Source organism: Tachyglossus aculeatus, chromosome 2 (assembly GCF_015852505.1).
Source record: "Tachyglossus aculeatus isolate mTacAcu1 chromosome 2, mTacAcu1.pri, whole genome shotgun sequence".
NCBI lineage: Eukaryota > Metazoa > Chordata > Mammalia > Monotremata > Tachyglossidae > Tachyglossus > Tachyglossus aculeatus.
In genome coordinates, this window is record NC_052067.1 from 165,205,474 (window position 1) to 165,229,465 (window position 23,992).

The following is a 23,992-nucleotide window of genomic DNA, read 5'->3' on the forward strand; positions in this document are numbered from 1 at the left end:
ATAGAAATAAAGCTAGATGCACATCATTAACAAAATAAATAGAATAGTATGTGCAAGTAAAATAAATAGAGTAATAAATCTGTACAAATGTATATGCAGGTGCTGTGGGGAGGGGAAGGAGGTAGGGTGGGGGGGATGGGGAGGAGAGGAAAAATGGGGGCTCAGTCTGGGAAGGCCTCCTGGAGGAGGTGAGCTCTCAGTAGGAGACTGTCACGACTGTAGTGCCGTGGTGTATTGGATATGTCTAATTTGGGCTCTTCCGTTTAGTTTATTCGTGGCATAGAGCGAACTTGTGACCCTCTCCGCATGTGTATTGTCCCAAGTGTCATTCATTCATTCATTCAATCGTATTTATTGAGCACTTACTGTGTGCAGAGCACTGTACTAAACGCTTGGGAAGTACAAGTCGGCAACATACAGAGACGGTCCCTACTCAACAACGGACTCATAGTCTAGAAGGGGAGACAGCCAACAAAACAAAACATGTAGACAGGTGTCAAAATCGTCAGAACAAATAGAATTAAAGCTATATGCACATCATTAACAAAATAAATAGAACAGTAAATATGTACAAGATAAATAGAGTAATAAATCTGTACAAATATATACAGGTGTTGTGGGGAGGGGAAGGAGGTAGGGCGGGGGATAGGGAGGAGGAGAGGGAAAAGAGGGCTCAGTCTGGGAAGGCCTCCTGGAGAAGGTGAACTCTTAGTAGGGCTTTGAAGAGAGGAAGAGAGCTAGCTTGACGGATGTGTGGAGGGAGGGCATTCCGGGCCAGGGGAAGGATGTGGGCCAGGGGTTGATGGCGGGACGGGCGAGAACGAGGCCCGGTGAGGAGGTTAGCGGTGGCAGAGGAGCGGAGGGTGCGGGGAGGGCTGGAGAAGGAGTGAAGGGATGTGATTTAGGAGGGGGTGAGGGGATGGAGAGCCTTGAAGCCAAGAGTGAGGAGTTTTTGCTTGATTCGTAGGTTGACAGGAAACCACTGGAGATTTTTGAGAAGGTGAATGACATGCCCAGAGTGTTTCTGTACAAAGATAATCTGGGCAGCAGAATGAAGTATAGACTGAAGCGGAGAGAGACAGGAGGATGGAAGATCAGAGAGAAGGCTGATGCAGTAATCCAGTCGGGATAGGATGAGAGATTGAACCAGCAATCTTGAGCCAAGATGTATTGAAAATGGCTAATTTGGGCTCTTCTGTTGGGTTTCTTCATGTTTCTAGTCGAGGAACAAGATGGCGTAGAGAGGACCTGTGACACTCTCCTCATGTGTATCATCACCGTGCTAAACCAAGGCCTGAGGAACGGCGGCGGCGTGGGAGATGTGCTGAGGAAGCCTTCTAAAGACGTAAGCCTCCGTCTGGGGAGCCCTGGCCCAGCGTTGTCCCGGGCAACGGATCCCTGCAATGATAATAGTAATCATCATCATCATCATCATCACTGTGGTATTTGTTAAGCACTTACTCTGTGCCAGCCACTGTACTAAGCGCTGAGGCTGGTACAAGCAAATGGGGATGGACTCAGTCCTTGTCCCACATGGGGCTCACAGTCTTAATCCCACAGATGAGGGAACTGAGGAACAGAGATACGAAGTGACTTACCCAAGGTCACATGGCAGATAAGCGGCAGAGATGGGACTTGAACCCAGGTCCTTCTGACTCCCAGGCTTGTGCTTTATTCACTAGGCCACACTGCTTCTCTACGTGGCCTCCGCTTTGGCAATATAGAGAAAATAGAACTGCCTAGAGGTTTCATCAGGATGATGCATTAGAATCACAATTTTAGTTGATTGGAATGACATCTATACGAAAAATTGAGGAAAATATTTGGGAGGGAATTGGAGATGCATTCGGCAAATCTGGGTGATATTATAGCTTTAAACGAAGGAAAATCAATCAGTCAATCATTGGTATTTATCAATGTGCTCTTTCATTCATTCATTCAATTTATTGAGCGCTTACTGTGCTCATTGTTATAGTGTACCCTTCCAAGCGCTTAGTACAGTACTTCTTCCACAGTAAGCACTAAATTCATTCATTCATTCAATTGTATTTATTGAGTGCTTACTGTGTGCAGAGCACTGTACTAAACACTTGGAAAAGTACAAGTTGGCAACATATAGAGATCCCTACCCAACAGCAGGCTCACAGTCTAGAAGGGGGAGACAGACAATGAAACAAAACATCTTAACAGAATAAAATAAATTGAATATGTAAATATGTACAAGTAAAATAAATAGAGTAATAAATCCGTACAAACATATATACAGGTGCTGTGGGGAGGGGAAGGAGGTAGGGCGGGGATAAATAAATACAATTGAATGAATGAATGAAAGTGTGCAGAGCACTGTACTAAGCACTTAAAAATACAATATAACCAGCCCTACCTTCAGTGATCTTACAATCTAGAGGGGGAGACAGGCATTAGAATGAATTACAAGAATCAGTCATTCAATCTAACAATCGATTGTATTTACTGAACACTTACTAGGTGCAGAGCACTGTACTAAGCGCTTGGGAGAGTACGATGTAACAGAGTTGCTAGACACGTTTCCTGCCCACAAGGAGTTTACAGCCTAGAGTGGGGAGGTGGTAGAGAAGCAGCGTGTCTTAGCGGAAAGAGCCCGGGCTTCGGAGTCAGAGAATGTGGGTTGTCTGCTGCGTGACCCTGGCAAGCCAGTTAACTCCTCTGTGCCTCAGTTACCTAATCTGCAAAATGGGGATTAAGACTGTGAGCCCCAAGTGGGCTCACCTTATATCTACCCTAGCACTTTGAACAGAGCTTGGCACATAGTAAGCACTTAACCAGTACCATAATAATAATTATTATAAATTAATACAATCCAGATATGTTCTGAGGGACTGAGGGTGGGAATAAAGGGTGCAAATTCCAATGCAAGGGTGACGCAGAAGGGAGTGGGAGAAGAGGAAATGAAGGAAGTCTTATCTCGTCTAATACGGTTGAGTCATGTCCGACCCATAGCGACGCCCTGGACACATCCCTCCCAGAACGCCCCACCTCGATCTGCAGTCGTTCTGGTAGTGGATCCAAAGATTTTTTAGGGAAAGGAAATGATTTCCTACTTGCTCAGTTACGAAGTGGAGACATAATTCTAATTATTTCCCTTCTGTCCCTTGCTTTCCTTCCATTTCCACAGAACTCCTCCATTTTTTAGAAATAGGAGATTGATTTTTGTTTGGTTTTCATGGTATTTGTTTAGCACTTACTATGTGCCCCAGCAATCAATCAATCAATCGTATTTATTGAGTGCTTACTGTGTGCAGAGCACTGTACTAAGCACTTGGGAAGTACAAGTTGGCAACATATAGAGACAGTCCCTACCCAACAGTGGGCTCACAGTCTAAAAGGGGGAGACAGAGAACAAAACCAAATGTACTAACAAAATAAAATAAATAGAATAGATATGTACAAGTAAAATAAATAAAGTAATAAATGTGTACAAACATATATACATATATACAGGTGCTGTGGGGAAGGGAAGGAGGTAAGATGGGGGGATGGAGAGGGGGACGAGGGGGAGAGGAAGGAAGGGGCTCAGTCTGGGAAGGCTTCCTGGAGGAGGTGAGCTCTCAGTAGGGCTGCGTAACTAGTTTGGGAAGTCTAAGTGGGCAACAGAGAGACAGTTCTCATTTAATAAGGGTACCAAAGAGATGTGATTCCCGTTTAACAAGGGTTTTGCAGCCTGTGATGGGGGCTGCAGCGTTCTAAGCACTAGGGTAGATATAAGCGAACCAGTTTGGATATAGTCTTTGTCCCAAATGGGGCTCACAGTCTTAATCCCCATTTTACAGATGAGGGATCTGAGGCCCAGAGAAGTGAAGTGACCTGCTCAAGGTCACCTAGCAGACAAGTGGCCATGCTGGCACTAGAACCCAGGTTCTTCTGATTCTCAGGTCCGGGCTCCGTCCATTAGGTCATGCTGCTTCTCTTGCTTTTGGAAAAGTGAAAGCTATAGGAAAATTTGTCCTTTGTTTCACTTAGGAGGTTCTGGAGAAATGGGGAGTGTGGAAAGTCTGGGGAGAAGTGGAGGTAAACTCCGTTGCATTGGAAACTCCCTGAAGGCTGGCATCAGATCTTGTATCTATATCTATCTATATCTATATAGATAGATATAGATATATATCCATATATATATATATATATATCCTGTATATATGTATATATGTTTGTACATATTTTTTACTCTATTTATTTGTTTATTTATTTTATTTGTACATATCTATTCTATTTATTTTATTTTGTTAGTATGTTTGGTTTTGTTCTCTGTCTCCCCCTTTTAGACTGTGAGCCCACTGTTGGGTAGGGACTGTCTCTATATGTTGCCAATTTGTACTTCCCAAGCGCTTAGTACAGTGCTCTGCACATAGTAAGCGCTCAATAAATACGATTGATGATGATGATGATGATGATCAGATCTCCTAAGTCTATTGTACCGAGTAACTCTGTTTATTAAGTGCTCAATAAATACTTGTGATTCATTGACTGGGAGAAGGGTTGAGAAGCAGCGTGGCCCAGTAGATAGAGCCCGGGCCTGGGAGGTCCGAAGGACTCGGGTTTTAATGCCGGCTTTGCCATTTGTCTGCTGTGTGACCTTGAGCAAGTCACTTTGCTTCTCTGGCCCTCCGTTCCCTCATCTGTAGAATGGGTCCTAAGTGGGACCCAGTGGTGTCCTACTCCATTTGCTTATATCTATTTGCTTAGAGAAGCAGCATGGCTCAGTGGAAAGAACCTGGGCTTTGGAGTCAGAGGTCATGGGTTCGAATCCCAACTCTGCCAATTGTCAGCTGTGTGACTTTGGGCAAGTCACTTAACTTCTCTGGGCCTCAGTTACCTCATCTGTAAAATTACCTCATCTGTAAAATGGGGATTAAGACTGTGAGTCCCACGTGGGACAACCTGATCACCTTGTAACCTCCCCAGTGCTTAGAACAGTGCTTTGCACATAGTAAGTGCTTAATAAATGCCATTATTATTATTATCCACCCCAGCACTTAGTACAGTACCTGGTGCAATGTAAGTGCTTAACAGATATCACCAGCATTATGATTCCCATGGCTTCTTTTAGACTGTGAGCCCACTGTTGGGTAGGGACTGTCTCTATATGTTTCCAATTTGTACTTCCCAAGTGCTTAGTACAGTGCTCTGCACATAGTAAGCGCTCAATAAATACGATTGATTGATTGATTGATTGATTCTTGCCCAGCTGGTGCCCACAGACATTTCACCTTGCACGTTTTTGTTTCAGGAGCCCCTCTTTGCGGCCCGAGTGGTTTATGACCTCCTATTTTACTTCATCGTCATCATCATTGTTCTTAACCTGATCTTCGGCGTCATCATCGATACATTTGCCGACCTCAGAAGTGAGAAACAGAAAAAGGAGGAAATCCTGAAGACGACCTGCTTCATCTGCGGTAGGTGGCCCCTTGAGATGTGGGCGCACTGAGCCTGGCCGGTGTTAGCTTGTCTTGTCTATCCTGTCGAATCGTCTCTGACCCGTAGCTCCTCCACGGACACATCTCTCCCAGAACACCCCACCGTACAGATTTATTACTCTATTTTACTTGTACATATTTACTATTCTATTTATTTTGTTAATGATGTGCATCTAGCTTTACTTCTATTTATTCTGATGACAACACCTGTCCACATGTTTTGTTTTGTTGTCTGTCTCCCCCTTCTAGACTGTGAGCCCGTTGTTGGGTAGGGACCGTCTCTAGATGTCACCAACTTGTACTTCCCAAGTGCTTAGTCCAGTGCTGTGCACACAGTAAGCGCTCAATAAATACGATTGAATGAATGAATGAATGAATCCTTCTGGTAGTGCAGCCATAGAGTTTTCTTGGTAAGAATCCGGAATTGGTTTACCATCACCTCCTCCCACACAGTCAACTTGAGTCTCCACCCTCGACTCTCTCCCATGCTGCTGCTGCCCAGCACGGGAGTTTTGACTCGTAGCATCATCATCATCATCAATCGTATTTATTAAGCGCTTACTGTGTGCAGAGCACTGTACTAAGCGCTTAGCAGATTGCCTTCCCCTTGCTAGCCACTGCCCAAGCAAGGAATGGAACAGACAGGCCTCTGCTTCACTCTCACTCCCGCGGCCAAGACTCCTGGAAACTCTCCAGGTGTGACCCTGTGGGGGCTAGCTTGTGCTGCTGTGGGGAAAAAGTCAGGCATGTTTTTCCTCTATATTCCCCCCCTTCTTCATCTCTTTTCAACGTCTGCTTCTTCAGGGCCTTTTGCCATCTTCCAGCAGGCCACGGGAATGAGTCAAGGTTAGATGTTTGGATTGGGCGAGTCACTTAACTTCTCTGCGCCTCAATTACCTCATCTGTAAAATGAAGATTGACTGTGAGCCCCCTGTGGGACAACCTGATCACCTTGTAACCTCCCCAGCGCTTAGAACAGTGCTTTGCACATAGTAAGCGCTTAATAAATGCCATTATTATTATTATTATTAAATGTCAGCTCTGGTTGACATTTTGAGACCCTCCAAAGCATAGAGGCATTTGACCCTGCCCCCTAATTCCTCCTCAATTGTTCAACAAATTTCCAGCTCCATAGTCAATCAGTCAATCAATCGATCAGTCGTTTTTATTGAGCACTTACTGTGTGCAGAGCACTGGACTAAGTGCTTGGGAGACTCCAGTGAGAGAGTCGGTAGACATGTTTCCTGCCCACGACGAGCTTGCAGTCTAGAGAGGGAGAGAGATGTGAGTAGAAATAAATGAATTATGGATAGGTACCTAATTGTTATTATTGTTGTTATTATTAATCACTATTAGTATTAATAATAATAATAATAAGAAAAATCATACTGATGATGTAAGTTCCTGAGGACTGTACTAAGAACACAGGTAGATACTGGATAATCAGGACATAATCCCTGTCCCCCCTGGAGCCCACTTTCAAAGGGGGAGAGTGCATAGGGATTGAGCCCCCATTGTACAGAAGAAGAAACTGAGGCACAGAGAAGTGAAATGACTCACCCAAGGTCAAACAGCAGGCTAATGGTGAGGTTGGGATTAGAGCTCAGGATCTCTGCTTCCCAGGCCCAGGGTTTTCCCACTAGGCCCTGCTGCTTGTATTGATTAGACGGCCAGTGACAAGGATCATGTTTTGTATGTTTCTGCAGGACTCGAGAGGGATAAGTTTGATAATAAAACCGTCTCATTTGAGGAGCACATTAAGTCTGAACACAATATGTGGCATTACTTGTACTTTATTGTTCTGGTGAAAGTTAAAGACCCGACGGAATACACTGGCCCTGAGAGCTACGTGGCACAGATGATCGCTGTAAGTCTTTTACATTTCTTTTTTCTTTTTAAAATAGGCTATTGCGAATTTGTGTTGCTTTAGGGGCATTTCTGGATCCCTTTTGTTTTTCCTGCTGGTAAAGGCTTTCAACAGTAGTCTTTGAAAACGTATGAACATGTCTTTATTTTTTTAATGGTATTTGTTAAGCGCTTACTATGTGCCAGACACTGTGATAAGTGCTGGAATTAGATACAAGATAATTGATTTGGACACGATCCCTGCCCCACATGGGGCTCCCCATTTCACAGATGAGGGAACTGAGGCCCAGAGAAGTGAAGTGACTTGCCCAAGGTCACACAGTCATTTTGATTGCCAGGCCTTTGCTCTATCCACTAAGCCACACCGCTTCTAAGTGCCTTCCATTGTCTGGAACCGCCTCCTAGCCAGAGGTGTACTTGGGTGGAAAAAAAAGAGATTCCGTCGACGGCTTTGGGGACCTTTTGATTACCACATTGTTCTATACAGTGTGCCCCTCGAAATTCTAAACCCAATCCCAGTCCAATAATAGCAATAATAATAATAATAATAATAATAATAATGGCATTTATTAAGCACTTACTATGTGCAAAGCACTGTTCTAAGCGCTGGGGGGTACAAGGTAATCAGGTTGTCCCATGGGAGGCTTGCAGGGTTCATCCCTATTTTACAGATGAGGGAACTGAGGCCCCGAGAAGTGAAGTGACTTGCCCAAAGTCACACAACTGACAATTGGCAGAGCCAGGATTTGAACCCATGACCTCTGACTCCAAAGCCCGGGCTCTTTCCATTAAGCCACACTGCTTCTCCCAATAATAATTATAATAATGATAATTGTGGTATTTGTTAAGCGCTTACTATGTGCCAGGCACTTCATTAAGCACTATTGTAGACAGAAGGTAATTGGATTGGGCACAGTCCTTGTCCCACTTTGGGTTCGCAGTCTTAATCCCCATTTTTTACAGATGGGGGAACTGAGACCAAGAGAAGTAGAGTGACTCGCCCAAGATCACACAGCAGGCTTGTGATGGAGCCATGATTAGAGCCCAGGTCCTCTTGACTCCCAAGCCTGTGCTGTATCCACTAGGCTACATGGCTTCTCCAAATAATCCAAATCAATCAATCAATCAATCAATCGTATTTATTGAGCGCTTACTGTGTGCAGAGCACTGTACTAAGTGCTTGGGAAGTACAAGTTGGCAACACATAGAGACAGTCCCTACCCAACAGTGGGCTCACAGTCTAAAAAGTGCTTACTTAGAACAGTTCTCTGTACTTACTTGTACTTATCTATTGTATTTATTTTATTTTGTTAGTATGTTTGGTTTTGTTCTCTGTCTCCCCCTTCTAGACTGTGAGCCCACTGTTGGGTAGGGACTGTCTCTATATGTTGCCAACTTGTACTTCCCAAGCACTTAGTACAGTGCTCTGCACACAGTAAGCGCTCAATGAATATGATTGATTGATTGATTGATTGATTAAGCACTGCATAAATACCATTGGCTGATTGATTGAAATTAAAACGGAAGAATTCCACTCCTTGGCTATAGCCTTCTTGTTTCCAAGCCACCACAATGATAATGATGGTAATGATAATGATGATGATGATGATAATAATTCATTCACTCACTCATATTTATTGAGCGCTTACTGTGTGCAGAACACTGTACTAAGTGCTTGGAAAGTACAGTTCGGCAACTAATAGACAATCCCTGCCCACAACGGCCCATAGTCTAGAAGAGGGGAGACAGACATCAAAACAAATAATAATAATAACAATAATAACAGAAGCAGCATGGACTAGTGCATAGAACATGTGCCTGGGACTCAGAAGGACCTGGGTTGACGGTGGTGGTATTTGTTAAGCGCTTACTATGTGCCAAGCACTGTTCTAAGCAGCACTGGGGTAGATACACGGTTTTCAGGTTGCCCAACATGGGGCTTACAGTCTTAATCCCCATTTTACAGATGAGGTAACTGAGGCACAGAGAAGTGAAGTGACTTGCTCAAAGTCACACAGCTGGTAAGTGGTGATTAAAACCCACGACCTCTGATTCCCAAACCCGTACTCTTTCCCCTAAGCCATGCTGCTTCTAGTCTCAGCTCCTCCAGTTGTCTGCTGTGTGACTTCTCTTCTTTGTCCCTCTGTTCCCTCTTCTGTAAAATGGGGATTAAAACTGTGAGCCCCATGTGGGACAGGGACTGTGTTCAACCTGATTACTCATGTCTACCCCAGGGCTTAGAACAGCGTCTGGCACGTAGTAAGTGCTTAACAAATACTAAGTGCTTAACAAATACCATTAATGCTGTCCAGGTGTCAGGAAGAATGGCCATTCCTTCATATTAAGGTTTGGAACAAATTCATTCAATTTCCCGTCCACTAGCCTGAGGAGAAAAGACCCAGTCCACGGTTTTCCAGATACTGTTTTGTGATCCCGCCTTTTTGTTTCATTCAGACAAACTTTCAGGCAGAAATTCTCAAAGCGGGAAACTTCTTTCAGGAGCCAAGACACCGTGTCAGTCACTCAGTCATATTTATTGAGCATTCATTCATTCAGTCGTATTTATTGAGCGCTTACGGTGTGCAGAGCAGTGTACTAAGCGCTAGGGAAGTACAAGTTGGCAACATATAGAGACAGTCCCTACCCAACAGTGGGCTCTACTGTGTGCAGAGCACTATACTAAGCACTGGGAAGAGTTACTGATGTTAATGATGTGCATCTAGCTTTACTTCTATTTATTCTGATGACTTGACACCTGTCCACATGTTTTGTTTTGTTGTCTGTCTCCCCCTTCGAGACTGTGAGCCTGTTGTTGGGTAGGGACCGTCTCTATCTATTGCCAACTTTTACTTCCCAAGCGCTTAGTACAGTGCTCTGCACACAGTAAGCGCTCAATAAATTAGAGGAGCAGCGTGGCTCAGTGGAAAGAGCCCGGGCTTGGGAGTCAGAGGTCATCGGTTCGAGTCTCAGCTCTGCCACATGTCTGCTGTGTGACCTTGGGCAAGTCACTTCACTTCTCTGAGCCTCAGTTCCCTCATCTGTACAATGGGGATGAAGACTGTGAGCCCCACGTGGAACAACCTGATCACCTCGTATCCCCCCCCAGCGCTTAGAACAGTGCTTTGCACATAGTAAGCGCTTAACAAATGCCATCATTATAATAAATACGATTGAATGAATGAATTAATTAATGCATATAACAGTATAACAGACATATTCCCTGCCCACACATAGCTTACTGTCCAGAGGGTGAAACGTCAGGGTGTGGGGCTGCACATATCTCACCCATTTTCTCCAATTTCTGAGACATTGTCGTGTGATATAATACTGAAATTGCATGGTCTCATTCTGTTATTTATCATTTATGTTAATTGTGTGATTGGATATAATTATACCAATTATGTGACTGCTACCTCATCGACTGAAACCTCATTTAAGAGCCTAGGGACTTCCTAAGACTGGAAGGCAAGCCCAGAGGACTCAAAAACCAGGAAAACGCACAAGGTTCAAGGGTAGACCGACTTCACGTTTCCAGAGTTTAGAGGGAAATGTGTTTTGGTTTGATAGGACTGCTTTCCAACTTTGAACACTGGAGCTCATTGTTAAGATTCATCTCTAATAGTTTCAAATTTCTTACGGAGGGGCGTGTGTTTGTGTGTGTGGTGATATTCCACCTCATTTTTCATACTTAAATGTTAAGTGACTAATAATAATAATAAGGTGGGTGGTATTTGTAAGAATTCCCTGTGTGCCTACTCACTGGGTAGATACAAATGATTAGGTCAGATCCAGCCTCGCTCCCACCCAGGGATTTCCGTCGAAGAGATGGAGAGAGCAAGGGGTGAAATCTCAGAGAGGTTATGTGACTTGTCCAGTGTCACACAGCAGGTCAGTGACAGTACCAGGATGTGGACCCAGGCCTCCTGATTTTCAATCCTATGCTCTTATCACCAGTCTATGCCATAGCTCCTTTTTTTTTTCTTTTAATGGTACTTGTTAAGCTCTTATTATGTGCCAGGAACTGTACTAACCACTAGGGAAGATACGAGATAATCAGATTGGACGCAGTCCCTGTCCCACGTGGGGCTCACATTCTAAGTAGGAGGGAGTAGGATTTAATCCCCATTCTACAGATGAGGTCATTGAGGCCCAGAGAAGTGAAGCAACTTGCCCAAGGTCACGTGGCGGCCAAGTGGCAAAACCAGGACTACAGCTCAGATCCTCTGATTCCCAGGCCTGTGTCTACCAACTCTGTTTTATTTATTCATTCATTTATTCACTTATTTATTTATTTATTTTAATATTTGTTATCATCATCATCATCATCAATCGTATTTATTGAGCGCTTACTATGTGCAGAGCACTGTACTAAGCGCTTGGGAAGTACAAATTGGCAACATATAGAGACAGTCCCTACCCAACAGCGGGCTCACAGTCTAAAAGGGGGAGACAGAGAACAAAACCAAACATACTAACAAAATAAAATAAATAGAATAGATATGTACAAATAAAATAAATAAATAAATAAATAGAGTAATAAATATGTACAAACATATATACATATATACAGGTGCTGTGGGGAAGGGAAGGAGGTAAGATGGCGGGGATGGAGAGGGGGGCGAGGGGGAGAGGAAGGAAGGGCTCAGTCTGGGAAGGCCTCCTGGAGGAGGTGAGCTCTCAGCAGGGCCTTGAAGGGAGGAAGAGAGAGCTTACTAAGTGTCAAACACTGTTCTAATCCCTGGAGTAGATACGAGTTAATTAGAACTTAATCAATCAATCAATAGTATTCATTGAGCACTTACTATTTACAGAGCACTGTACTAAGTGCTTGGGAGAAGCAACATGGTGTAGTGGCTAGAGCTGAGCCTGAGAGTCAGAAGGTCATGGGTTCTAATCCCGACTCCACCACTTGTCTTGCCGTGTGATTTTGAAAGTGAAGTGATCACTTCACTTCTCTGGGCCTCAGTTCCCTCATCTGTAAAATGGGGATTGAGACCGTGAGCCCCACGTGGGACAGGGACTGTGTCCAACCTGATTTGCTTGTAATTGCTGATTTGCTGATTTGCTTCTCCACCACTTACTATGTGCGAGACACTGTACTAAGTGCTTAATAAATACCATAGAAGCAGCGTGGCGCAGTGGATAGAGCATGGGCCTGGACGTCGGAAGGACCTGGTTCTAATCCCGACTCCACCACTTTTCTGCTGTGTGACCTTGGGCAAGTCACTTCCTTCCTCTGGGCCTCAGTTACCTCATCTGTAAAGTGGGAACTGAGACTGTGAGCCCCAAGTGAGACAGAGACTGTGTCCACCCCGATATGCTTGTATCCACCCCAATGCATGGTACATTGCCTGACACATAGTAAGCGCTTAACAAACACCATAATGATTATTATTATCATTATTATTATCATTGGGAGACTAAAATAGAACAATATAACAGATGCATATAACAATATAACAGATAAATTACCTGCCCACAAGAAGCTTACAGACACTAATAGAAGTAAATAAATTACAGATATGTACAAAGTTTTGTGGGCTGAAGGGGTTGAATAAAGGGTTATAAACTTAAAAATAATAACAATAATAATAATTATGGTCCATTGTTTAGGACAGTGCCTGGCACATAGTAAGCATTTAACATTTAACAAATACCATTTTTCTTATTGTTATTACTTGTTAAGAATTTACTGTGTGTCAAGCACTGTTTTAATCGCTGGGGTAGATACAAGTTAATCAGGTTGGACACAGTCCCTGTCATTCATTCATTCAATTGTATTTATTGAGCGCTTACTGTGTGCAGAACACTGTACTAGGTGCTTGGAAAGTACAGTTTAGCAACAGAGAGAGACAATCCCTGCCCACAACAGGCTTACAGTCCTGAAGGGGAGGAGGCAGACAATCTCAATACTTATCAATACAAGTAAACAGGCATCAATCACATCAATATTAATATAATTATGGAAATCTATACATCATTAATAAAAATAAATAGGGGCTCACATTCCTAATTCCCATTTTTCAGATGAGGTAACTGAGGCCCAGAGAAGTGAAGTGACTTGTCCAAGGTCACACAGCAGACATGTGGCGGAGCCGGAATTAGAACCAAGGTCCTTCAAACTCTCAGTCCCGGGCTCTATCCACGGAGCCATGCTGCTTCTTAAAAGATGCTGCTTCTTTAAAGCAGACAGTACTGTACCCGTACTAGCCAAGGGAATGGGCACGTGGCCCAATACCAAATCGGCCAGCCAACCACCCCTACAATCATTGACGCTGCTGATTCATCTTTAAAACAATGAACTATACGAACCCATTTGTTTGAAACTCATTAAAAAGGATGTATAATTCTAGGATTATAATAACCCCGGGGAGACATCCCATTGCCGGGGGGAAGGTATTTTTTCACTGGTACGGTTACGTAAGATCTCATTCCAAGGCTCCCTGGAAATTCTGGGAGGAGAATGTTCACATTGTTAAGACTGATGATAGTTTCCTCTCCAACACTGGCCCCCTTCCAAAGATAACAGATGCTCTCAAAGCGCCAGTTGTGAGAGTGAGACGTGTGAATACTCTAAGACTACGCAACTTTGGCTTTAATGACTTTTTTAAGGCTCCGACAACCCCACGGGGAGTCATTTGTCTCCCTATAATAACACAGAACGATTGTGTTAATCGGTGAGATCACAGGCCCTCCTGACAAGAGAATTTGGTGGGTGAAGGAGAGCCAGTTTGATGTCAGAGAGTTTCAGGACAGTCACCTCTTTCGAAATTCCCTTGAGTGGATCATTTCCATTTCCATCAGTTCTGCTTCCTAGTGTTTGAGATTATTTTGAGAATGTCCTAAGAGTTTTTACCAGTGTTAGGTCTGTGAGAGGTCAGTCAGGGTCATTTCAGGGAGCAATCAGTCAGTCATATTTATTGAGTGCCTACTGTGTGCAGGGCGCTGTACTAGAGCTTTGGAGAGAGTATAGTAGAACAATATAAGAGACATGTTCCCCGCCCACAGTGAGCTTACAGTCTACAGAGGGACAGAGATGTGAATAGAAATAAATAAATGACAGGTATAGATATAAGTGCTGTGGGGCTGGGAGAGGTGATGAATAAAGGGAGGAGGTCAGGGTGGGCAGAAGGGAGGGGGAGAAGAGGAAAGGAGGGCTTAGTCAGGGAAGGCCTCCTGGAGGAGATGGGCCTTCAAGAAAGTTTTGAAGGGGGAGAGAGTCATCATCTTTGGATTTGAAGGAGGGAGGGCGTTCCAGGACAGAGGCAGGACGTGGGCCAGAGGTCAGCCAGCAGCTCATCTTTTAGACTGTGAGCCCACTGCTGGGTAGGGACTGTCTCTATGTGTTGCCAACTTGTACTTCCCAAGCTCTTAATACAGTGCTCTGCACACAGTAAGCGCTCAATAAATATGATTGATGATGATGATGATGATCTCCAACTCTAAAAGTGGGGAGGGGTTCTCTGGCTTCATTCATTCACTCATTTATTCAGTTATATTTATTGAGCATTTACTGTGTACAGAACACTGGACTAAGCACTTGGGAGAGGAAAAATAGAACAATAAACAGACACATTCCTTGTCCACAACAAGCTTACGGTTTGGAGAAGCAGACTGGTTTAGTGGATGCAGCTCGGGCCTGGGAGTGAGAAGGTCATGCGTTCTAATCCCGGCTCTGCCACATGTCTGCCATGTGACCTTGGGCAAGTCACTTCTCTGGGCTTCAATTACCTCATCTGCAAAATGGGGATTGAGAGTGGGAGCCCATGTGGGACAGGGATTGAGTCCAACCCAACTAACTTGTATCTACCCCAGCACTTAAAATGGTGTCTGGCACATAGTAAGCACTTAACAAGTACCTTAATTGTTATTATCAGAAGGGGAGAAAGACATTTTGGGCTTTCAAGTGATTGTGGTATTTGTTGAGCACTTACTACATGCCCACACAGGCCTCCATGCAATATATAAGCAAGGCAGACTCAGTCTCTATCCCTCATGGGGCTCACAGTCTGACAGAGGAGAGCAAGCGGAGAAGTGGTGTGGCCAAGTGGGAGAGCGTTGACCCAGAAGCCAAAGGACTCGGGTTTGAGTCCTAGCTGTACCACTGACCTGCCTGGTGGCTGTGGGCAAGTCACTTAGCTTTCCCGTACCTAAGTTTCCTCTAATGCTAACCTGCTCACTGTACCTCGATTTCATCTATCTCGCCGCCACCCTCTTGCCCACCTCCTACCTCTAGCCTGGAATGCCCTCCCTCCTCAAATCGGACAGATCATTGCTCTCTCCCACTTCAAAACCATATTGAAGGGGCATCTCCTCCAAGAAGCCTTCCCTGACTGAGCCCTCCTCTCCTCTTCTCCCACTCCCTTCTGTGCCGCTCTTACTTGCTCCTTCGTTCATCCTCCCTCCCATCCCCACAGCACATATCATCATCATCATCATCAATCGTATTTATTGAGCGCTTACTATGTGCAGAGCACTGTACTAAGTGCTTGGGAAGTACAAATTGGCAACACATAGAGACAGTCCCTACCCAACAGTGGGCTCACAGTCTAAAAGGGGGAGACAGAGAACAAAACCAAACATACTAACAAAATAAAATAAATAGAATAGCTATGTACAAGTAAAATAAATAAATAGAGTAATAAATATGTACAAACATATATACATATATACAGGTTCTGTGGAAAAGGGAAGGAGGTAAAATGGGGGGGATGGAGAGGGGGACGAGGGGGAGAGGAAGGAAGGGGCTCAGTCTGGGAAGGCCTCCTGGAGGAGGTGAGCTCTCAGCAGGGCCTTGAAGGGAGGAAGAGAGTGTATATATCTGTATAGTTCTGTCGTTTATTTATCTATCTATAGTAATAATAATGATGGTATTAAGCACGTACTGTGTGCAAAGCACTTTTCTAAGCACTGCGGTAGATACAAGGTTGTCCCATGTGGGGCTCACAATCTTAATCCCCATTTTACAGATGAGGTAACTGAGGCACAGAGAAGTGAAGTGACTTGCCCAAAGTCACACAGCTGATAGTTGGTGGAGCCAGGATTAGAACCCGTGGCCTCTGACTCCCAAGCCTGTGCTCTTTCCACTGAGCCACGCTGCTTCTCCATCTATTTATATTAGTGTCCATCTTCCCCTCTAGGCTGTGAGCTTGCTATGGGTTGGAATGTGTCTGTCTTGTTATATTCTACTCTCCCAAGTGCTTAATACAGCACTTTGCACACAGTAAGTGCTTAATAAATACGATTGAATGAATGTTTCCCCATCTGTAAATTGAGGATCAATCAATCAATCGTATTTATTGAGCGCTTACTGTGTGCAGAGCACTGTACTAAGCGCTTGGGAAGTACAAGTTGGCAACACATAGAGACAGTCCCTACCCAACGGATGAAACTATCTGCCTTCTCTCCTAACCTCACAAGGTTATTTTGAGGGCTGAAATAAACCATTCATTCAGTCAGTCAGTCATATTTATTGCACACTTACTGTTTGAAAAGCACTCTACTGCATGCAATGAACAGACACATTCCCCGCCCACAAGGAGCTTGCAGTCTAGAGATGATCTTATAGTCTAGAAAACTAATGAGGATAAAAATACCTTCCTTCTCTCCGTACTTACATTCAGCTGTGTTTATTGAGCGCTTACTGTGTGCAGAGCACTGAACTAAGCACTTGGGAGAGTACAGTGTAACCATAAACAGACGCATTTTCTGCCCACAATGAGCTTCCAGTCTAGAGATGAGTTCACAGTCCAGAGGACTGTTACCCCCTCAGGATTGTTTTGAAGGCTGAAATAAACTAATTCAAGCGAGAACTCTTTGGCAGTAGAAGGGCTATAGAAAACTAGAGCAGCAGTGTGGCCTACTGGGCCTGTGAGTCAGAAGGACCTGGGTTCTAATCTTGGCTCTGCCACTTGTGTACTACATGACCTTAGGCAAGTCGCTTCAGTTCTCTGTGACTCAGTTCCCTCATCTGTAAAATGGGGATTAAGACTGAGCCTACATGGGACAGGAACTGCATCAAACATCACTAACTCCACTTTTCCTCATCGTCCACTCCCTTCTGCATCACCCTGACTTGCTCCCTTTGCTCTTCCCCCCTCCCAGCCCCAGAGCACTTATGTTCATAACTGTCATTTTATTTATTTATTTATATTAATATCTGTCTCCCTGACTCTGGACTGTGAGCTCGTGGTGGGCATCATCATCAGCATCATCATCATCATCATCATCATCATCATCATCAATCGTATTTATTGAGCGCTTACTGTGTGCAGAGCACTGTACTAAGCGCTTGGGAAGTACAAGTTGGCAACATATAGAGACAGTCCCTACCCAACAGTGGGCTCACAGTCTAGAGAGGGGAGACAGAGAACAAAACCAAACATACTTACAAAATAAAATAAATAGAATAGATATGTACAAGTAAAATAAATAAATAAATAAAGAGTAACAAATCTGTGCAAACATATATACATATAAACAGGTGCTGTGGGGAAGGGAAGGAGGTAAAATGGGGGGGGATGGAGAGGGGGGCGAGGGGGAGAGGAAGGAAGGGCTTACTATGTGCCACACACTGTACTGAGCACTGGGGTAGATACAAGCTAAGCGGCCCCATGTGTCACTGCTTATTGTCATATTGTACTTTCCCAATCGCTTAGTACAGTGCTGTGCACACAGTAAGCACTCAATACATACAATTGAATAAATGAATGAATAAATTTATCCAGGTGCTTAGTACAGTGCCTGACACATAGCCCTTAACAAATACCATTACCGCAAAAAAGTGTTTAATCTCCACTTTACAGATGGGAAAACGGAGGCACAGAGGAGTTGTTAATTGACGTGCCCAAAATTATGCAGTTGGCAAGTGGCAAAACTGGGAGTTAAAATACAGTTAATAATGTCAGTATTTGAGAAGCACTTACTAGGAACCAAGCACTGTACTAAGCAGTCAGTGGCATTTATTGAGCTCTTCCTGAGTCCAGAGCACTGTACTAAGCACTTGGAAGAGTTCATTAGAACAGGGTGATGCAGAAGGGAGTGGACGATGAGGAAAAGTGGAGTTAGTGATGTTTGATGCAGTCCCTGTCCCATGTAGGCTCAGTCTTAATCCCCATTTTACAGATGAGGGAACTGAGTCACAGAGAACTGAAGCGACTTGCCTAAGGTCACGTAGTACACAAGTGGCATTTCTTGCCCACAGTGAGCTTACAGTCTAGAGAATTTCCACTTCCAGAGCCGCTGAGCTGAGAGCCGTCAGCAACCCCTGATCCAAAAAGGAAATATCGGAGTAGAGGGAGAAGACTGAGGGGGAGGCGGACATGGGAACCTGGCTTCTGCCTCCGTTCTGTTGTACTCTCCCAAGCGCTTAAAGCAGTGCTCTGCACACGCTAAGCGCTCAGTAAATGCCGTTGATTGTCCGATCGACTGTTTGGTGGATTGACTGATCATCATCATCATCATCAATCGTATTTATTGAGCGCTTACTGTGTGCAGAGCACTGTACTAAGCGCTTGGGAAGTACAAGTTGGCAACATAGAGAGACAGTCCCTACCCAACAGTGGGCTCACAGTCTAGAAGGGGGAGACGGAGGACAAAACCAAACATATTAACAAAATAAAATAAATAGAATAGATATGTACAGGTAAAATAAATAAATAAATAGAGTAATAAATATGTACAAACATATATCCATATATACAGGTGCTATGGGGAAGGGAAGGAGGTAAGATGGGGGGATGGAGAGGGGGAGGAGGGGGAGAGGAAGGAGGGGGCTCAGTCTGGGAAGGCCTCCTGGAGGAGGACTGATCGATAGAACAGTCGCTAGGACTGTGAGCCCTATGTGGGACAGAGACCTTGTCCAACCCAATTTGCTTGTATCCACCCCAGCGCTTAATACAGTGCCTGACACATAGTAAGCGCCTAAAATACAACAGATATTATTGTTATTACTGGGAGTGGAGACACTTGCAGACTATTTGTACTGTCAAGAATACACCTAGGGGGTTGTGGGGCAAAACCGTGGAATCAGTCCATCAATCAATCAATGAGCCTTATTTATTGAGCACTTACTACGTGCAGAGCACTGTACTAAGGGCTTGAGGGAGCGCAATACAGTGGAGTTGGTAGGCTCATCCCCTGCCCACAACAAGCTTCCAATCTAACGAGAAATCCCCGCTAGGAATCCCAGCCTTAGAGCAGGTGTGAGCAGTGGGCCTGAGGCTATGGGGGTCCTTAGGACCCTGAGCAGGTGTCATCATCATCATCATCAATCGTATTTATTGAGCGCTTACTATGTGCAGAGCACTGTACTAAGCGCTTGGGAAGTACAAATTGGCAACATATAGAGACAGTCCCTACCCAACAGTGGGCTCACAGTCTAAAAGGGGGAGACAGAGAACAAAACCAAACATACAGTGTCTGGCTCATAGTAAGCGCTTAACAAATACCATCGTTACTAGATGACAGAACCCTTGATCCTCATTAGAGGCAGTAAGTGTTCCAGACGTATTTCAGATCCAGTGGAGCTGTCAGAAAATCATCACTCCACGCTGCAATAACAGCCGATACAAGCTTGTTTTCCGGTGCAGAATTCCTTAAGGTGCCTTTGAAATTACTGTCTGCTCACCCAAGCTGGAGAGGAGCCAGGCAGAGCTGGTTTTGGAGACAGGAGAAGCAGGTCGGATCCCAGGAAGACCCCCAGTTTGAAGGGGCTCTGGGGACCAGCACGGGCACAGGAGTCAGGATCTGAGTTCTAATCCTGTAAAACCATTGTGGGCGGGGAATATGTCTGTTCTGTTGTTCTATTGTACTCTCCCAAGCACTTAGTACACAATCAACAGCGGGGCATACTGTGAGCCCACTGTTGGGTAGGGACTGTCTCTATATGTTGCCAACTTGTACTTCCCAAGCGCTTAGTACAGTGCTCTGCACACAGTAAGCGCTCAATAAATACGATTGATTGATTGATTGATTGATTGATAGAGCACGGGCCTGCTCTATCATGGATTCTAATCCTAACTCTCCTACTCTTCTGCTGTGTGACCTTGGGCAAGTCACTTGAATTTTCTGTGCCTCAGCTATCTCATCTGTAAAATGGGGGCTGAGACTGTGAGCCCCACATGGGACAGGGACTGTGCCCCACTCGATTTGCTTGTATCTACCCCAGAGTTTAGTACGGTGCCGGGCACATAGTAAGCACTTAACAAATACCATCATTATTAGTAAGCACTCAAAAAATACGGCTGACTGAATGACTGACTCTGCCATTTGTCTGCTGTGTGTCCTTGGGCATGTCACCTAGTTTCTCTGTGCTTCAGTTTTCTCATCTGTAATAATAATAATAATGTAATAATAATCATAAGAATTATACTTCTTCCTCCACCTTAGACTGAGAGCTCCAAGTGGGACAGGGACTGTGTCTCATGTCCCTATCTTGTGTCTACCCTGGCATTCAGTACAGTCCTTGCACAGAGTGCATGCTTTACAAATACAACTATAATGATTATCGTTATCATCATTATTATTCAAACCCCACTCCTGTACTGGACGTAGTACAGCATGAGTTTTCCTTAGCTCTGGACCCAAATCCCCACCCACCCAAATCCTAAGACACTGGGGGTAGATACATTTTAAATTGCAGGATATTTCCAAGATTGTCTGCTAGGAATGAGCTATAGAGGTGGGAATGTGGAAGAATGGGAAAGGATCTAATTCCAGGCTTCTCAAGCGCCCCAGAAGGATAAATAATACATTCTGCTCTGCTGCCAACAATTAATCATCAGTAGTATTTATCAAGCTCTTTCCATTTGCAGAGCACTGTACTAAGCGCTTAGAAGAGTACAATGTAATAGAGTTGGTAGATATGTCCCTTGTCATTCATTCATTCATTCAATCATATTTATTGAGCAGAGCACTGTACTAAGTGCTTGGGAAGTACAAATCGTCAACATATTCATTCATTCAATCATATTTATTGAGCGCTTACTGTGTGCAGAGCACTGTACTAAGTGCTTGGGAAGGACAAGTTGGCAACATATAGAGACAGTCCCTACCCAACAATGGAACGAGTTTACAGTCGAGATTTATTTTGGCTAGAACTTGATTAGGGAAATAGGGGACTTTATTCTGATTCTTCTTATTATTATTGTTATTATTATATATGAATATATATTATATTTGTAAAGCATATATTACTATATAATGATGTGTAGTGCTCCTGCCCAGGTGGAAATGTCCTTCCCATTCATTCATTCATTCATTCAATCGTATTTATTAAGCGCTTACTGTGTGCAGAGCACTGTACTAAGTGTTTGGGAAGTACAAGTTTGCAGCATATAGAGACGGTCCCTACCCAACAGCAGGCTCACAGTCTAGAACGGGGAGACAGACAACAAAACAAAACATATAAACCAAATAACATAAATAGAATAAATATGGACAAGTAAAATAAATAAATAAATAGAGTAATAAATACGTACAAGCATATATACATATATACAGGTGCTGTGGGGAGGGGGAGGAGGGGAAGAGGTTTATTCTGTGGGACACTTTCCTCATCTCTAAAATGGGGAAGCTGCGTGGCATAGTGGCTAGAGCCCAGGCCTGGGAGTCAAAAAAGGTTGTGGGTTCTAATCCTGACTCACACACTTGTGTGCTGTGTGGCCTTGGAAAAGTCACTTCACTTCCCTATGTTTCAGTTACCTCATCTGTAAAATGGGAATGAAGACTGGGAGCCCCACATGGGACAGGGACTGTGTCCAACCTGATTTGTTTGTATCCACCCCAGTGCTTAGTACAGTGCCTGGCACAAAATAAGCACTTAGCAAATACTACAGTTATTATTATTATTAAAATGGGGATTCAGTACCCATTCTCTCTCTACCTAGAATGTGACCCCTAAGTTCATTCATTCATTCAGTTGTATTAATTGAGTGCTTACTGTGCGCAGAGCACTGTACTAAGCACTTGGGAAGCACAAGTCGGCAACATAGAGAGACGGTCCGTACCGAACAATGGGCTCGCAGTCTAGAAGGGGGAGACAGACAACGAAACAAAGCATGTAGACAGGTGTCAAAATCGTCAGAACAAACAGAATTAAAGCTATATGCACATCATTAACGAAATCAATAGAATAGTAAATATGTACAATAAAATAAATAGAGTAATTAATCTGTACAAATACATACAAGTGCTGTGGGGAGGGGAAGGAGGTAGGGCGGGGGAATAAGGAGGAGGAGAGGAAAAAGTGGGCTCAGTCTGGGAAGGCCTCCTGGAGGAGGTGAGCTCTCAGTAGGGCTTTGAAGGGAGGAAGAAAGCTAGCATGGCGGATGTGTGGGAGGAGGGCATTCCAGGCCAGGGGAAGGACGTGGGCCGGGGGTTGACGGCGGGACAGGTGAGAACGAGGCCCGGTGAGGAGGTTAGCGGTGGCAGAGGAGCGGAGGGTGTGGGCTGGGCTGGAGAAGGAGAGAAGGGAGGTGAGGTAGGACGGGGCAAGGGGATGGATGGACAGCCTTGAAGCCTCCTTGAGTGAGGAGTTTTTGCTTGATTCGTAGGTTGACAGGCAGCCACTGGAGATTTTTGAGGAGGGGAGTGACATGCCCAGAGTGTTTCTGTACAAAGATAATCTGGGCAGCAGAGTGAAGTATAGACAGAAGTGGTTAGAGACAGGAGGATGGGAGATCAGAGAGGAGGCTGATGCAGTAATCCAGTCTGGATAGGATGAGAGATTGAACCAGCAAGGTAACGGTTTGGATGGAGAGGAAAGGGCGGGTCTTGGTGATGTTGTGGAGGTGAGACCGGCAGGCTTTGGTGACAGATTGGATGCGTGGGGTGAACAAGAGAGCGGAGTCGAGGATGACACCAGGGTTGTGGGCTTGTGAGATGGGAAGGATGGTAGTGCCATCTACAGTGACGGGAAAGTCAGGGAGAGGGCAGGGTTCGGGAGGGAAGCTAAGGAGTTCATTTTTGGACATATTGAATTTTAGATGGCGGGCAGACATCCAAATGGACTGTGCAAAACCCGATTATCTTTTTTTTTTCATGGTATTTGCTAATCCTTACTATGTGTCAGGCCCTCTACTAAGCTCTGGGGTAGAGGTAAGATAAGCCGAACTATGTCGGCTTGGACATAGTTCATGCCCCACATGGGGCTCACAATCTTAATACCTATTTTACAAACGAGGTCACTACAGCACAGAGAAGTGAAGTGACTTCCCCAAGGTCACACATCAAGCAGCTGGCAAAGTCAGGATTAGAACCCAGGTCCTCAGACTCCCAAGCCTATGATCTTTCCACTAAGCCACACTGCTTCTCTTACGTGTGCTTGCATGGCTATGGGCAGGAAAGTACAACTGTGCAAATTTTCCCTAACCCTAAATTTGGCAAGGACACGACCCCCATGTTTTAATAGAATTGGGGGCATTTTACCTTATGCTAATCATTCATTCATCCATTCATTCAATCGTATTTATTGAGCACTTACTGTGTGCAGAGGACTGTACTAAGCGCTTGAGAAGTACAAGTCGGCAACATATAGAGACGGTCCCTACCCAACAACGGGCTCACAGTCTAGAAGGGATCATTTAACACTAACCTGATGGTGTCTTTGTGCCAAATCATTTCAGTTTCTAATGTGTTTTCTACGTACTGCATTTCTGATTGAAGTAGGAAATCCA

General features: G+C 44.5%; 1 protein-coding gene across 2 annotated transcripts in view; it reads left to right on the plus strand.

Moving 5' to 3' along the window:
* Nucleotides 1-23,992, plus strand: part of ITPR2 (inositol 1,4,5-trisphosphate receptor type 2) — a 616,651-nt gene that overhangs the window by 549,752 nt on the left and 42,907 nt on the right. For both annotated transcript variants that reach the window (XM_038760705.1, XM_038760713.1), the window contains 3 exons: nucleotides 1,221-1,345; nucleotides 5,264-5,429; nucleotides 7,157-7,317. In XM_038760705.1, the coding sequence (XP_038616633.1) occupies nucleotides 1,221-1,345; nucleotides 5,264-5,429; nucleotides 7,157-7,317 (452 nt within the window). The remainder of the gene's footprint in view (nucleotides 1-1,220; nucleotides 1,346-5,263; nucleotides 5,430-7,156; nucleotides 7,318-23,992) is intronic.